The sequence below is a fragment of the Pholis gunnellus genome (assembly GCF_910591455.1).
Source record: "Pholis gunnellus genome assembly, chromosome: 3".
In the NCBI taxonomy this organism is placed as follows: domain Eukaryota; kingdom Metazoa; phylum Chordata; class Actinopteri; order Perciformes; family Pholidae; genus Pholis; species Pholis gunnellus.
Window position 1 is genome coordinate 16380080 of NC_136529.1, and position 17214 is coordinate 16397293.

The following is a 17214-nucleotide window of genomic DNA, read 5'->3' on the forward strand; positions in this document are numbered from 1 at the left end:
ACTCTTCCGTAACAATTTTTGAGATTTAGCTAGGAAGATACAGTGCTGAATATTCCTACTTTGGGCTCTCTCTCTTTTTTGCTCTCAGACTCCTCATCAGGATCTGAAGATGAAACGTCTGTGCGCAGGCAGTCATCAGTGGTCCTTCCTCTGCCTTTGCTCAATCCCAACCTGCAAAGCCCGGACTCTTGGATCAACCGCACCGTCCAGGGCTCCTCCACCTCCTCCTCGGCCTCCTCCACCTTGTCCCACGGAGAGGCCAAGCCGCAGCCTCAGAGCCAGCCTAAGTCTCAGCCTCAGCCTCAGTACAAGCCGCAGTACCAACCACTGTATCAACCTCACTACCAGCCGCAGCACCAGCCGCAGCACCAGCCGCAGCTCCAGCCGCAGCACCAGCCGCAGCACCAGCCGCAGCACCAGCCGCAGCTCCAGCCGCAGCTCCAGCCGCAGCACCAGCACCAGCCTCAGCCCTCAGCCCACACTGCAGCTGTGACGGACATGCTGGCTCACAGTCGCGTTGGTGAGACACTAATTTATGACTAAGATGTTTGTGGACACCATTTCTGTTATTGGTATAGTTGTTAATAACACATGTAGCGGCTATTCAACTGAAAGAGTTATACATTCAAAAGAACATTATCTTAAAATGTTGACTGAAATTAGGTTTTGCTTAGTGTTATAGCTGTACATCTTATTATCCAGTGCCTGGTATTGTAATTAGAAAGCAAGCTGAAACTTTAGGATGGCATCGTTCAGACTGTCCTCCCTTGCTTCACCTGCAGCCCCCTCAGAAAACAGCGCCCCCCCTCCAGATGTTACAGCTGTGGCCCCCCCATCCAGAGGCCCACGGGTCGACCTAACCTCCAACGCTGTGGTCCGAGGGATGAGCCGTGGACAGAGCCGCTCGAGCATGATGGAGACTGCGGACGGTAACGACTACGCCGCATATCGTTTTTTATTTGTTTGTGTGTCTTTGAGGGAGTTTGTGTCTGACTCCACTCACAAATCTCTCTTCGAAATAAGTGTTGACCTCCAACCATGACAAATCATTAATCAGACTTTATTGCTTTCTTTCTTCTCGATCTTTCTCTACCCTGTCACGTTTATTTGACTGCCTAATAGGAAGAGGTAATATCCAGAGTAAGGAAACACCTTAATGTATAATGTCTGTAGCCTCCTGTGTCTACTGTTTTACCCTTACTCTCCACCCTTGTTTTTAATGAATGATTATCAAAATGAATGCCACAGAATCAACAGCCACACACAGAATGACTCCTCACGTGTGATCCCAAACCAAAAAAACAACCTTTACCCAGCTGTCACTGTTTTCCTCGTGTTGTTGCCACCTACGTGAGCTGGTTTTCATTCCCACAAGATATGAAAAGATGTTATTGTCAATTCAGTCTTCACTAAAGAATACAGTCTCTTGTGTAATGGGATGAAGAGCAGCAGACAATGAGATGGTAAAATGTTGATGTTCAAGCCATTGGGTGTGAGACTGTGTTTGTCTCACCACTGCCCCTCTCCGCCTTCATCCACCTTGTAGGAGTTCCTGTGAACAGCAGAGTGTCCACGAAGATCCAGCAGCTGCTCAACACCCTGAAGAGGCCCAAGAGGCCCCCTCTCAGCGAGTTCTTCACCGACGACGCTGAGGAGATCGTTGAAGGTACGCATCTTCAGGAAACATTTTGACGACAGTGTTCCCTTAAATTTCTACTCAAGTGACTTGGAACGTTGTTTATATATTTCAAAAACTGTACTACATCACATCGTATTTAAAAAATACATTTTGGATGCAACTGACAAGCCAACATTTATTAAGTGTTTATAAATTGTAACATATTGCTATATTAATGGTTAATAAATTGTTTACTAATGCTTTATAGATCAATTATAACCCCTTGATATGTTAAACTTTTGGGTTACAAATGAAGTACTAAGTACAAGTGCTATGAAACTTGACCGTATAAGTAATTATAAAATGTTTCATAATGTGTTATGATTATAGTTTAAAGCATTATAAATATTTATGAGTGATTATAACTATTTTTCTGTGCTATAAGCACATTATTACACATTATAAGTATGTTTATAATACATTACAGTCAGTCTTACCAAAGTTACCACAAATTATCAGTACAGTTTGTTGTGATCTGAAGACTTGGGGATAAAATTGTTTCAACCATTTTCTTTTTAATTTGTAGACGATTGAACAGAGAAGAAGACAGATTAGGAAAGACAGAGGAAAGAGAAAGCCAATCAATAGGCTGAATCAGTGAAACCGACTTAGAGTACAGGCCAGCAATGATGTATGGACTGCATTTTATCCTGCTGGAATCCTTGATCAACCTCATTAATCTGTCTCATACATGTTCTGTTGTCTCTCTCACAGTGCCCCAGCCAGACCCCAACACACCCAAGCCGGAGGGCCGTCAGATCATCCTGGTGAAAGGGGAGCCTTTGGGAGTGGTCAGTAATTGGCCCCCAGCCCTGCAGGCAGCGTTGGCTCGTTGGGGGGCCACTCAGGGAAAGAGCCCCGCCCTCACCGCGCTCGACATCACGGGCAAACCGCTCTATACACTGACATATGGTGAGAAACATGACTCTTGATCTGCTAATGCTTTGTTGAGAGCTATTTCTAATGAGTTCCTGTTAAGAGCTAATTTTGACTATAGAGAGATGTGTGTACTCTGTGAAATGAGATTTATTTTGGCAGTGGTAAGACATATAACCTCCCCTTCTAACTAACCTCCTCCCCGCTCCACCTTCTGTCTGTTAGGGAAACTGTGGAGTCGCAGCGTGAAGCTGGCGTACACCCTCCTGAACAAGCTGGGCACCAAGAACGAGCAAATCCTCAAACCTGGAGACAAGGTGATTGAGCTGACACACAATGCACACAACAAACAAATGAAGCACAAAGGTATACAACGTTTTGCAGCACAAGGCGCTGAATGTGAAGTTGAATGTCTTGGTAGGTGGCGCTGGTGTTCCCCAACAGCGACCCTGGTATGTTCTGGGTGGCCTTCTACGGCTGCCTCCTAGCTGAAGTTATACCTGTACCTATTGAAGTACCACTGTCTCGCAAAGTAAGAAATCCATCAAACATGTTCATTTTGTGAGTACAGACCTATTTTTTTCTGTTTAATTATGAATTTATTTTTGTGTGTGTGGTATTTTTAGGATGCCGGTATCTGCCAGGTGGGGTTTCTGCTCGGTAGCTGTGGTGTTGGTCTGGCTCTGACCAGTGAGATCTGTCTGAAGGGTTTACCCAAAACACCCACCGGGGAAATACAGCAGTTTAAAGGTCAGCTCTTTCATTTATCTTGATAAACAAATACCGTACTCTTTTATTAATTTTACTTGACTTCACTGATGCCTTTCTCTGATAGGCTGGCCTCGACTAAAGTGGGTGGTGACAGACTCAAAATACCTGACCAAGCCTTCCAAAGACTGGCAGCCGCACATCCCCACTGCCAACACTGACCCTGCATATATAGAGGTAACAGAGCGGCTTGCTGGTGGGTCAGCTGATTGCATTAACCAGTTCCTGCTTTTAGGGAGACGATATTGTATAACTGGCCGACCTGAATGTTGATAAAGGTAAAGCGTGTTGCGGGTTTGCACAAGTATTCACATGTACTCCCGTGTTTCCTCTCTGTTTAGTACAAGGCGAGTAAAGATGGCACAGTGGTGGGTGTGGCTGTGTCTAAAGTAGCCATGTTGACCCACTGCCAAGCGCTGACCCAGGCCTGCAACTACTGCGAGGGTGAGTGAAGACTTGTCATCGTCCATTACCTGAAGCTTTGCTCATCAACATACTTGTTATGAGTCTGAAGTCGCTTGTGTCTTCCTTCACTTTCAGGGGAAACTTTGGTGAACGTCCTGGACTTTAAAAAGGATATAGGCCTGTGGCATGGAGTTCTCACGGTAAGGTTGTAGGGATGCTTTTTACTTTTTCTGTAATTTTAGAACTCATTTTAGTAGAATGAACCAATGTGGGGCTTTGTTATGATGAGAAAAATAATAAGTATTATAGTGTATTAGCTGTTTAATCGTGTTTTGTTTGTTTCCAGGCTGTGATGAACAGGATACACACTATCAGTGTTCCCTACGCAGTAATGAAGGCTTGTCCTCTCTCCTGGGTACAGAGGGTCCACATCCACAAAGGTAACACTGCTATCAGCATGAGTGTAGCCATGTAAAAGTATAATATGATAAATGTTTAACATAACATGACATGCCACTATTCTTGTGCAGCTCGGATAGCTTTGGTGAAGTGCCGTGATCTACACTGGGCCATGATGGCTCATCGGGAACAGAGAGACACCAGTCTGGCGTCATTACGTATGCTGATTGTTGCCGATGGTGCTAACCCCTGTGAGTACTTTGTGACGCTCCAGCTTTGTAAAACTAGGTCTTTTCAAACGACACAAATTAGATATAATGCATTGAATTCCCTATCTTTTGCTGTCAAGGGTCGGTGTCTTCTTGTGACGCCTTCCTGAACGTGTTTCAGTCCCACGGGCTGAAACCTGAGGTCATCTGTCCCTGTGCCACCTCACCTGAGGCTATGACAGTAGCTATACGCAGGTATGTGGCTGACCCATACTTTCTTTTTGTGTAGCATTTTATGAGAGGAAAAAGACAAACACAAAATAATATTAAACCCCTTCCTTCTTCTAAGTCCCTAGTCCTACCTACCTCCCATTTCTTCCTTCTTCCCGCCCTCCATTTCAATTCAAGGTCCATGAAAGGACATCACGATTAATGAAAGACAAAGGAAAAGCATGACACACTGCTTCACTCAAAGTTGATTAAAATGTTTACTGGTGTAGCAGATTGGATGGAGATGAAGACTGTCGTATGTGGTGTTGTACATGGGTGGGTGGGCAGATGGCTAACTGTAAGAACAGATGGGATGGATGGAAATGCTCAAGATTAATCAAACTCTCCCCTGTGTAGACCGGGAGTACCGGGCACACCCCTCCCAGCCCGGGCCATTCTTTCCCTGGGCGGCCTGAGCCACGGTGTCATCAGGGTCAACACAGAGGACAAGAACTCCGCCCTGACTGTACAAGACGTGGGGCATGTCATGCCTGGAGGTGAGGGTAGAAGGAAAGATAAACGAGTCAAAAGGAAACCATCAAAAACAAATGAAAGATGAGTGCTAGTGTAAAGAGCTGCCAAAAAAGCATTCTTGAGCTACAGTATGTCAGAAATGTAAGCCTCAATAAGCCTACACCTACACCTGCTACACATGCAAACCATTTAATGACATACTGACACTTTAAAATATTCGTGGCACGTATTTACAATACAGAAGAAAATGGGACTCACTAAGATTAAACTTTATTGTCCAGAAGGAAAAGGTCATGTAGTCCAAAAAACTGGGCTGAAATGTGCAATGTAAATTCATGAAGTGTATTAGTTGTCTGAATGCGTCCTTTGTGTGTCTCCAGCTCTGATGTGCATTGTTAAGCCAGACGGGCCTCCTCAGCTGTGTAAAACAGATGAGATCGGTGAGATAATAATCAACTCCCGTGCTGGAGGCAACATGTACTACGGCCTGCCTGGGGTCACCAAAAACACCTTTGAGGTATGAAAGTAAAATTACATTTACAACTCGCCTGTGCTGATACAATCAAACAATGAATTTGTTTCTTTCTGTGGTGTTTTTCCATCATTTCTGTGCGGTTGTGTTCAGGTGATACCGGTTAACGCTAATGGAGTTCCCATTGGAGAGATACCATTTGTGCGGTCAGGACTCCTGGGGTTCGTTGGCCCAGTAAGTAGGACCGTTTCATTACAGTTCAACCTCTGTGGTCACTTGAGCCGTCCTGGGAACCATGCTTCTCTCTCGGTCTTTGAAAGGGTCTGTATACTTACAGTATAATGACCCCGCTGTGTATCCTCCCGCTCCGTGCAGGGCAGTCTGATCTTTGTGGTGGGGAAGATCGAGGGTCTGCTGATGGTGAGCGGGCGGAGACACAATGCTGATGACCTGGTGGCCACCGCTCTCGCCGTGGAGCCAGTCAAGACCGTGTACCGTGGGAGGTGAGGAGACCACTAAATTCCTCTTAATACAAAGTGTGAGTGGAAAAATGGTGCTCTGGTGGTAAAGTGTGGATTCTAATTCATCATTACTGACACCTGGTGGTACAAGAGAAGCACAGCTGACCAAAACAGGGTAACACTGGATGTAATGGTGGCGCTATCTGTAGATCTCTGACTTCCACCCCCTCTGAATAGTCTTCAACATTTTTGTGTGTGTTTTTCTGTGTTTCAGGATCGCTGTGTTTTCAGTCACAGTGTTTTATGATGAGAGGGTAGTGATTGTGGCGGAGCAGAGGCCAGACGCCAGCGAAGAGGACAGCTTCCAGTGGATGAGCCGAGTGCTTCAGGTAAATCAGCTCATCATCTTCTTTCACATGCTTTTATTGTGAAAGCAGCTTTTATGCATGTAACAGGAAACAATATACACATCTTATTTTGTATTTAAATATAATAATTAAAGCACAATAAATCACTTGTTAGTATTGATAGGTAATAACACTATCATCCAGTGTGTCTGTAATATAGAGACAAAAGCATCATTCTGTCAACCAATCTTATAAGTCTTATAAATAATAAATAATTTTGTGTTATTAGTTATTTTGTAAGCAACTGTCCTCTGCAGGCTATCGACAGCATCCACCAGGTTGGCCTCTACTGTCTGGCTCTGGTTCCGGCCAACACCTTACCTAAAACACCCCTGGGTGGCATCCACATCTCTGACACCAAGCAGTTCTTCTTAGATGGCAACCTGCACCCCTGCAACATCCTAATGTGTCCCCATACGTGTGTCACCAACCTGCCCAAGCCCCGCCAGAAGCAGCCCGGTAGGCAACGCTTGTCTGCAGACAGAAACCCCAAAGCTCAGAGACGTTGTTGATGTTCCGCCTGTGAGAGTCAGTCAGGGTTATGAAGTGTTTTGTGAAATTAGAGCATGGTCAGTAGTGTTACATAACGCACACATAACTGTTTCTGAATTTGGGAAAGCAATGTTTCTGCCACGTTGGCCTCTGGCTGTGGCAAAGTTCGACTAATGTCACGCAATCGGCATACTTGAGCACAGCCACCATTAAACATCTGTGTGTAACATTCTGACAGGATTACAATTGAGGTTTTCTTGGGTGCTTTATTTTGAAATGTCCCTTGTTACGATCATTTCTATTTTCCAATCCTCTTTTAAATTTGCACTCACATAAGACTGCATAAAATCCAGATTATGACAAAATTAGAAATGTCTTTGCAGAGTTCAAGAAGCCTCAGCTTTATACAACGGACCGCCCCTTAACTTTTTGAGAAAAACAAACAATAGCAAAAAATGAAAAAGACAAAAATAGTCAAGAAGCACACAAAATGAGCAGAAAAACTAAGCAATCAATAGACAGCAGTACATTCAAAACTAAAAAAAATACATGAAAAAATACAATGAAAAAGAAGAATATATCATGAATACAATGTGATGACAATTTCCTTTTATCTCTCCTCTTATCTATATCTCTCTCTCACACTAAATATTTTTGCTCCATTTCACACACTGTTTCTCTTGTAGTTGGTGTTGGTCCCGCGTCCGTGATGGTGGGCAACCTGGTAGCAGGGAAGAGGATTGCCCAGGCTACAGGCAGGGACCTCGGCATGATCGAAGACCAGGATCTTGTGCGGAAGGTAGCGTGACCATAAATACTCTCACTTTCAACCACCCACTAACTCTTTATCTGACTACTTCAAAACACATTCCCACTTTCTAAAGAGACGCATGCATGTCCTCTTAGCATCAGCAGGAAACACAGGATCAGTACCGATGCTCATACTGTGTTATAATGGTGGATAGCTAAGTTTGAAGACTTCCCACTGCCAGTGTAACAATAGTTCAGGCTCAAACAAAGCTCAGTTTTATAGATATAAGAAAAAACCTGGACTCTTCTCTCTTTCTGCTCTCGTCACTCTCTGGATGTAGCTCTGTATGTGGCCCACTGTGATGGTAAGAATGCCCCTTCTGGCATCTTCCCCCACGCCTTTGTTCATTCTTGTCACATTCTTGTATCGTGGTTTTATTTTGTGTGCTTGTGTTAAAGTGTGACACAGGCAAAGCTTTGCATGTTTATTGTTATTATCTGCGTTACAAGATATGCACCTTCTGTAGCTTTCCCTTGTTTTACTGCAAAGGTTCCTTTCAAGTTATTGTTCATTATTTTAAGAGCTGTGTTGGCTCAGAGTATGTGGTGTAAATTATTTGCACGTTGGCAAGAGATCATTTATGCCAGACAGCTGTGTACTGAGGTATGCAGTCTCTGAGCCCCAGCTTATTTTGTTTTATTCAGGTGTGTTAAATTGTTCCATCAGCACTAAACTCCTCCCTGTATAAGCTCTCCATGATCGTGTTTGTAATAATTTCTAAAGTCTATTAAAGCACAACTTCAGATATACAGTACATACATATCTAATTATTATTTCCTTTTATTTCAGCATCAGTATTTGACAGAGGCTCTACAGTGGAGGGCACAGACAGACGCAGACCACGTCCTCTTTGTTCTTCTTAATGCCAAGGTATCAAACTGATCTGTTTATATGCTGAGAAACACATTATGTATACTTGGACTGCGATGCACAAGATTGATGATGTTGCTGCATGAATTACTGCTTGTGTTGTTGGTGACGTTGTATCCCTGTCTCTGTGTATTACTCCTGTCTTTCAGGGTGTCACAGTGAGCACAGCGACCTGCGTCCAGCTTCACAAGCGAGCGGAGAAGATAGCTGCAGCGCTCACTGAGAAAGGCAGCATCAACACCGGAGAGAACGTAGTTCTGCTTTATCCTCCTGGTGCGTTCTGCCTCTTGCTTCCTGTCTGTGTCTAGCTATTAATCCCCTTACGATTAATTATAGTGAGTTTTCTCTTCTTTTATTCACTCCACCATTTGTCCTCTATCGTTCTCTCAGGAATTGATTTGATAGCTGCCTTCTACGGCTGCCTTTACGCTGGATGTGTTCCCGTAAATGTCAGACCACCTCATCCTCAGAACCTGGCAGCCACGCTGCCTACTGTCCGCATGATTATTGATGTGAGTGTGTGCTCTTTTGCTCATGCATGTGTCTTATTACATGCTTGTGGGTTTGTGTGTACTTACATGTGTGTGTATTTATTTAATCCTAGTATTAGGGGACTTTTCAGTTGAGGCTTAGATATTATAAGAAATAACTTGGAGACATTGGACACCTGTGATGACCCTGCTACCTAAAAGAGCATGACTGTTATGATCCGTTACGTAATTGAATAACATTGTTTCAGCAAGGTTAGACCTATATCCCAACAGACAAACAAATCTGACTAAGGACCTGACCTGAAAATTGCATAGACTGAACGTGTGTCCCTTTTATAAGTTGGATTTTATATTTCGTAACCGTGAAATGTCCCACTTAAAATCTTAAAAAGGTAAAAATTAAGGGATCGGAAATGTTTGTTTTGTCTAATGTTTGTGTTTATTCTTAAAAAATCAATATTGTATCCGCCTTAAAAATCAGTCGGGCTATGAAAGGTATGTTATGTGCATTGGTGTATGTGTGCTTATGGATGTTTTAATTAGATTACTGGCAATATGTAGCAGCTTCTCCAATTCAAATGAAAAATGCTTATGTTTTGTTACCAGGTCAGTAAAGCTGCATGTATCCTCACCACTCAAAGTCTCATGAGGACTCTGCGCTCCAAAGAGGCTGCTGCTTCTGTTAACATTAAAACGTGGCCAACAATCATTGACACAGGTAAGAAAACAAAAGATAACATTTCTTCTCGTCATAGCAGGAGAAGCTCAGGTGTTACTAGTAACATTAACTATGGCTCTGTTCTATAATTGTCCCTGTAAGTCATGACGGTGTGAAGCATCATGACTGAAGCAGCTATATGAAAGTTATCATTAACTTTATTATCTACACCTGTGACTTTTCTACTGTGACACGTCAAAATGTCTTCTGTGAAAATTCTCATGCTCAGGCAAAACTTTACCATGTGTGTATACCATGAGGTCATTTATCAACAGGACTTTGTAATACTCCAAAGTATTGCAAATTAATTTTATAAAGAAAAAAACCACTTCCTTTGACGCCACCATCAGTCCATAGTTCAACATTAACACATATTTTAACCCTAAATCCACATTAGCTGTTCAGAGTTTCATAACAGATGTTTCGTGAACACTCATGTATTTGTAATAAGACATGACTGTACTCCTGAATTAAGAATACATGTTTACGGCAGTTTACTTTCTGACTGGTCAAATTCAAAGTAAAAAAGGCTTATCCGTTGCTTGTAGTAGTTGTCATAGTGAATGTAAAGCGAGTCGTGTTTAAAGTGCTGTCAGAAGTGCTTGTGTCAGTTACTGTGGACCGTTTGCAGCATTAAGACAAACAGGAAGTGGAGCATTTCTCTGCAGTGCTTTCTCCAGTTATTACAAACTTGTGGGTAGATCAGTGCTTGATGCATACTATACGTCTACTTTGTTTTCCTTGTAGTATGTGCGTGTTATCTTCTGTTAAACTTTCCCTAACAACTTTGGAATTGGAATGAGTTGATATTTTATTCTAGTATTAATCTCTGAGAGCAATAATTGAGACACATGCGTCTGGTTGGTTTATTTTTGTTGTGTCATTATTGCTCAATATATTTAACATTTATTTTGTTACCTGTAAAACATGCACTGTCATTTTTTGCAGATGACCTTCCTCGCCGCCGGCCTCCCCAGATCTATAAGCCGCCCACAGCAGAGATGATTGCTTATCTGGACTTCAGTGTGTCCACTACAGGCATGCTCACTGGGGTCAAGGTGAAACCGATGAGCTTCATTTTTAAATACTGCAGTGTTTGCTCTTGATCCTAATTCATTAACCTGATGGTATTGCGTATACAGCTGTTTAGCTCATACTTTAAGGTGTAGAGACCCAACAAATTAGGGTTTTCCACACCTTAAAGTGGCTATAATCAACATTCCCAAACAATGTATTACAAAGCATCGCCAGTAGTGTAAACCTACAGTGATCACATGAATCTGCAGCTCCCCTCGGCTCTACAGAGATTTAGAGTTTCAGCTCATTGTTTAGCTGTCCGTTACACAACTTTACTGTTTTGTTCTAAAAACCCACTGTAAAAAATGTGCTCAGCACCAAACGGCAGACAGACACAGTTAAAAACAAGCAGATGCACATAGTGGAGCACTTAGCAGCTAAAGAGAGTGAATATTAGACTAAACATTCATCAAGGGGCCAGAAACACAATAAAATGCTAATGTTACTCCGTCAGTCTTAATTTTATGTCTACATAATTCTGCAGCTGCATGGTACGTGAGATGTGATTTAAGCTATGAGCAGAAATAAAATCCTGAATGGCTTCAGCCACCATGTTTTTATTCTTAAAACAAACGGTGAGCAAGTGGTGTGATCGATCAGTCAGGAGCAGGAAAAGCTGTCGTTGAGGAGCGATAGAGCGATCAGTCAGTCATCTATTGTACTGCCTTCCTGGAACAACCTCTGTCCCCAACTAATGGCTATCGACCTATTGACACAATTTTCATTTCACTCATTGTGGTCTGACAAAATTGTGTCTTTATTAACCTGCCATTCTACACTGATGTTCAAAACATACAAGGAGAAATCCATCATAGAAGAGATACAAAGGCTCCACTTACGTACATATACCTCAATCGAATGTAGTGGAATTCCACCATATGCTATGTTGCACTGTAGCATGTAAAAGTCTTCACAAAGCAGAAGACGGCAACCCTGGTTGACAGAAAGAAGTTCATTAGAAAATCATTCCTGGATATGCAACAGTGACAGTGTGACATTTTACTTTGAGTCTCTAATGTGTCTTCCTGTTTGTTGCAGATCTCTCATGCAGCGGTCAGTGCACTTTGTCGCTCCGTAAAGCTGCAGTGTGAACTGTACTCCTCTCGCCAAATAGCCATCTGCCTGGACCCTTACTGTGGTCTGGGCTTCGTCTTGTGGTGCCTCGCAAGGTGCAGTAAACCTACAATACATACATGCTATGTAGTAAGGTTCTCTCTGTTGTGGTGTTCCCCCATCATTCACTTTTTCTCCCTCGTGTCTTGTATTTTAGTGTTTACTCAGGTCACCAATCCGTCCTGATCCCTCCCTTCGAGTTGGAGAGCTGCTTGTCTCTGTGGCTGAGTACGCTCAGTCAGTATCGTATCAGAGACACCTTCTGCTCCTACTCCGTCATGGAGCTCTGCACTAAAGGACTGGGCACTCAGACTGAGTTACTCAAGGTGAGGACTATATATATATATATATTTATATATATACATGAGAGAGAGAGAGATGTAATATGTAATATTCCTGAAGGATTTGATCATTTTGTGTGGGTGTGTTTCAGGCCCGTGGTGTGAGCCTGTCATGTGTGCGGAGCTGCGTGGTGATAGCAGAGGAACGCCCTCGGCTCGCCCTCTCACACTCCTTCTCAAAGCTGTTTAAGGACATCGGGCTGTCGTCCAGAGCTGTCAGCACTGCTTTTGGTTCACGGGTTAACCTGGCCATCTGCCTGCAGGTACACCAACCAACTTAACCTGGCTTCACATAGAAGTACACTTTGAGTTCTACCTAGATGAGAGTCAGTGGGACCTGTATGGACCTGCTCTTTGTGTGTTACAGGGCACCACTGGTCCGGATCCCTGTACGGTTTATGTAGACATGAAGTCCCTCCGACATGACAGGTAAGAACACATGGATCATTTCAACCGAGATTTAACGGTTTAAACGAACAAGTCGTCAGAGTCCTAAACTGAGCCTTCTAAATTTAAAAAGTATTACATCCAGCCTACCGTTTAAGGCAGAGTTTGGGTCTTAGCTGATGTTTCAGAGATAGAGTGTGGATTTTAAATTGATTGTATACGTCTTCTGATGTAGAGTGAGGCTGGTGGAGAGAGGAGCGCCTCAGAGTCTTCCTCTAATGGAGTCTGGCAAGGTGAGATGCTTTACATATGTAAACCCAAGGATGGTACAAATTCACTCAATGAATTATTATTATTGAGTCAAAAGTGGTGCATGTTGCCAGTGTATGACTATTTGTTTTTCATCTACAGATACTGCCAGGTGTTCGGGTGATAATTGTAAATCCAGAGACCAGAGGTCCACTTGGTGACTCTCATCTCGGAGAGGTGAGATGTATATGCTACACAACATGATGGGTGAAGCCTTGTTCCTTCTGAAACCGAGCTCTGACCCAGTGTGTGTCTCTCTCTCTCTCTATCAGATCTGGATAAACAGCCCTCACAATGCCAGTGGCTACTACACCATCTACGGAGAGGAGAGTCTTCAGGCCAACCACTTCAACACCAAGCTCAGCTTTGGAGACCCGCAGACCTTATGGGCCAGGACGGGATACTTGGGTTTTGTGAAGAGGACGGAGCTGTTGCAGGCCAACGGGGGTGAGTAGACCCTGACGGAGCTCAAGTCTAGATTTAAAACTAAATAGATTGGACTGAGACAGTTAATCTTGATGAGTTTATTACGAGGTAGATTATTATCACTTTTTAACAGGAAGCACACTCCTGGCTGCTTACACATTTACTTTTACTTTGCCTGCATACTTTTCTGGGTGGATTACGTTGCCTGTATTTCTGTTCTCAGATCGGCACGATGCTCTCTTTGTGGTGGGCTCACTGGATGAGACCTTGGAGCTTAGAGGGCTGCGCTACCACCCAACTGACATTGAAATCTCAGTGTCCCGGGCTCACCGCAGTATAGCTGAGAGGTGAGAATGGTCTTGATCTACATACCTACCTGACAAAGACTTTACTAATGTTCTTAGGAAACTACAGTAATATCCACCACCAAAATGCAAACTGCTCCAACGACACACAGTGATACATACATTTAATTACACTGTGACGAAAGCGAATACGCCCAAAAGGTCAAACTAGTCCTTTAACATTGCTTCTGGGTTCTTGTTTTTCACAGTGCTGTGTTTACGTGGACCAACCTGCTGGTGGTGGTGTCAGAGCTGTGTGGTTCAGAGCAGGATGCGCTGGACCTGGTGCCTCTGATAACCAACGTGGTCCTGGAGGAGCACCACCTCATCGTGGGTGTGGTGGTCATTGTGGACCCCGGCGTTATACCCATCAACTCCAGGGGAGAGAAGCAACGCATGCACCTTCGTGACTCTTTCCTCGCTGACCAGCTGGATCCCATCTATGTCGCTTACAACATGTAAGGGGTTGTGTTGGTCTGGGCTTGTTTAGGCATCCAGCTTCCACATTTTGGATGCTTCTGCATCATCACCCCGGCGCTCGACTGCGGCTTTGGCAGAGGGTGAAAAGGAAAAAGCATGAACCACATGTATTGCCACCCAGCCCTGTGTGACACCAGCATATATTGGCCACTGCATGTCTGTGATTGGAGCTGCCATGTTTGGAGTTCTTCACTGTGTTTTATAGATAGAATTTTGCAAATGGGACAGAAGCAACTTGTGCTGCATACGGCAAAGAAAAAATAAACCCTGTTGCACTTTTTTTTATGGAAAGGGTGAAACATCCAACAGGACCACTTTTGAAATTATTTCTATATAAAGAAATCCATCGTCTTATTAAGTACCTACCACAAACCTCGTAAAATACTTTCCCTTCTGTTTCCATACAAATACCAAGAGCTATTAAACTTGGATCAACAACTTGAAATACTTTTTACACGCACACAAACGCATGCCCTGAGCACTTGTCAATTCTCGCTACCACTGACGAACAATAGAGGGCAGATGAAAACAAACCATTATCTCAGTCTGTGTGCATTATTTAGAAAGTTTATTTTGTCCCATGATAATGAAGCCAAAAACTATTTCACAACGTTCCTGCCCTGATATATTTCCTGCCTTATAAAACTTCAGCCATACATTCCTATCTTGATTTTTAATGAATCTGTTATTAATGGCTGTTTACTCTCCTGTGGTTTTGACTAGTCGTGGAAATCCTGACCGATATCCAAAGGGATCAAACTAAAAGAGGAAAGTGGCCATATTCTGTACTGTACCTATAAAGGCCTGTTGTATTTTAGATACTATGTTACTGTATAGATATATTTTAATTGTATAAATGTATAAATGCTAGACTTGTCTCTCTCAGTTGATGGTTTATGGACCCAGCTGAGGGATTACAATTGTAGCAGAGAGAGGATTGTAAATAAGATTTAACAGTTTTGACAGTACTTTTGAAATGGAATATTAGTTGTATAATGGAGGTTAAAGATAATTAACTTTAAAGCATTGTTAGTCAGGATAGATAGAACATTGCACTTTCTCAAAAATGATCTATTTTATTATAACAATGAGGCATTATAACAAAAGGTTCAGGAGCATATATTATTCTGAGGATTCTGAGAGTTTACCAGGAGGACTATCACTGTTAATGACGGGGAACTTTCCTGTCGGCCATTGAAAAAAAACACTTGGCTAAAAGCCAATATCATGACTTTTTAGGCTATCGGGTTATTTTGTAAAAACGTTCAAAAATATAAAAAAAATAGGCCCACAACCCTTTATCTAATATCCTTTGCCATTGTACTTTGTATAGGTAGACAGTCACACAACTTTCATTTTTGTATTGCAAAATAGAGCAAATGTTTAAGTGTTTGTCGCTTTCCTTTTCCTTTTCACACTCAAAGTTCATTCGAATTGTATTTTGTATTTGTGCAACTTTGTTAAGAATTACTTTGAATACTAACAGGATTGTTGTCGGTACTTAAAAGAGTCAGTAGTCAATAGATGCAAGTCATCATGTATCTGGATACGTTTCTTTGTTCTGTCACTGGATTAAAAAGCACTTGTGAATGCAGTTGCAAAGCTGAAACATCTTTGATTGGCAAGTAAAGTAATTGTATGAAAAAGGGTGAAAAAAAAAAGAAATAATATTTGCATCAAGATGTATTTGCAAAATGTGTTTGATTTCCTGTTATCTCATGCTTTCCTTGTGCTCCTTGCCATAATTTATAGGTTATTTTTTTCTGGATTATTCTGTATTTCAGTGATGAACAGTTAATGTAAACATGTAAATAGTTTTTGTTAATTTTAGACTTTTGCAATTGTCCCATTATAAGATACAATCATGCCAAACACAATAAAAGACAGATGTTTAATCATTAAAGGTAAACAAATATAATCCATTGAATTGCTGCACTTTGCACTGGTGGTACTTACAGCAGGTGTCTACTTTATGGACTAACTATCCCTACTTGATCCTACATTAAATGTGTTACTAACTTTAGATATATAATGCTCGGCATTTGCTTTTGCCCAGTTTAAGTCCACCTAGAGTAAAAACTAATAGCACTTCATCTTAGCTTTTACATTGCATCCTTCATTTGCAACAGAACATTTGCATGATTCTGCCAAGCACAAGAAGAAATCAGCTTGAGGCACAAGTGGATGAGATATATATGTATGAAATAATTGTATATTCAGGGAACATAACTCATAACACAGGAATGGACCAGGTGGTCCCTTGGTGCAATCTGTGAATAATACCCATAAAATGTAGACATTTGTCCAAATCAAATCTCCTTGTTATTAAGGCAGACCTAATGAGCAAAAAGAGGGGTTACTGACGGCCAGTGTCCATATACCATCTACCTGCTTCGCTGGGAAGTCTACAAGGGCTTCCTTTGGTTTCCACTCTTCCGTCAGAGTTGTTACACACTATGCAATCCCAATGAGTGCAATATAATTTCAAAGCTTGCACAGTCTGGTGAAATAAACATGATGCTTAAACATTTTGTAATAACCAAGAACAGAGGACTGATGACATTTAACCGGTAGTGTACTTAAGACTGGATTAACATCTCTTGAGCTGTTCTATCAATATTTTGTGTATGCACTCTTGGTATGTTGTATATTAATTATTTGGTGAATTCTATACTGCTCCATGAGGGTGTGATCCACTAATGAGTCTTTAATGTTAGGGAGGTGTTTTAACTTGTATAGTTAAGAAATCAAGGTGGTACACCCCCTTCCCATTTTCTCACTTATTTTCTATTTTGGTTTGTTGTACTTTGTTTTATACTTTATGTGAAAGTAATACAGAATAAACGAAACCATTTAATCATTTCAGATGTCCTGATATTCACGAGTTTTGATTATTACACAACTTGCATCCTTACAGTGAAAGCATTTTTAAGAAT

The 17214-nt window shown here is 42.1% G+C and overlaps 1 protein-coding gene across 1 annotated transcript in view; it reads left to right on the forward strand.

The window, feature by feature from the left end:
* The window catches only part of dip2bb (disco-interacting protein 2 homolog Bb), a 34880-nt gene extending 17741 nt beyond the window's left edge, over nt 1-17139 (forward strand). Inside the window, exons 5-38 of the mRNA XM_079186545.1 lie at nt 89-520; nt 783-929; nt 1547-1666; nt 2393-2590; nt 2780-2871; nt 2976-3086; nt 3181-3304; nt 3390-3499; nt 3664-3766; nt 3863-3927; nt 4074-4167; nt 4258-4377; nt 4476-4590; nt 4963-5102; nt 5460-5596; nt 5705-5785; nt 5927-6054; nt 6287-6401; nt 6677-6878; nt 7598-7710; nt 8512-8592; nt 8742-8865; nt 8983-9104; nt 9690-9801; nt 10750-10859; nt 11917-12047; nt 12149-12317; nt 12425-12595; nt 12700-12761; nt 12955-13012; nt 13131-13205; nt 13301-13475; nt 13678-13801; nt 14008-17139. Coding sequence (XP_079042671.1) covers nt 89-520; nt 783-929; nt 1547-1666; nt 2393-2590; nt 2780-2871; nt 2976-3086; nt 3181-3304; nt 3390-3499; nt 3664-3766; nt 3863-3927; nt 4074-4167; nt 4258-4377; nt 4476-4590; nt 4963-5102; nt 5460-5596; nt 5705-5785; nt 5927-6054; nt 6287-6401; nt 6677-6878; nt 7598-7710; nt 8512-8592; nt 8742-8865; nt 8983-9104; nt 9690-9801; nt 10750-10859; nt 11917-12047; nt 12149-12317; nt 12425-12595; nt 12700-12761; nt 12955-13012; nt 13131-13205; nt 13301-13475; nt 13678-13801; nt 14008-14260 — 4514 coding nt within the window. The 3' untranslated portion in view covers nt 14261-17139. The remainder of the gene's footprint in view (nt 1-88; nt 521-782; nt 930-1546; nt 1667-2392; nt 2591-2779; nt 2872-2975; nt 3087-3180; nt 3305-3389; nt 3500-3663; nt 3767-3862; nt 3928-4073; nt 4168-4257; nt 4378-4475; nt 4591-4962; nt 5103-5459; nt 5597-5704; nt 5786-5926; nt 6055-6286; nt 6402-6676; nt 6879-7597; nt 7711-8511; nt 8593-8741; nt 8866-8982; nt 9105-9689; nt 9802-10749; nt 10860-11916; nt 12048-12148; nt 12318-12424; nt 12596-12699; nt 12762-12954; nt 13013-13130; nt 13206-13300; nt 13476-13677; nt 13802-14007) is intronic.
* Nucleotides 17140-17214: the final 75 nt, after the last annotated feature.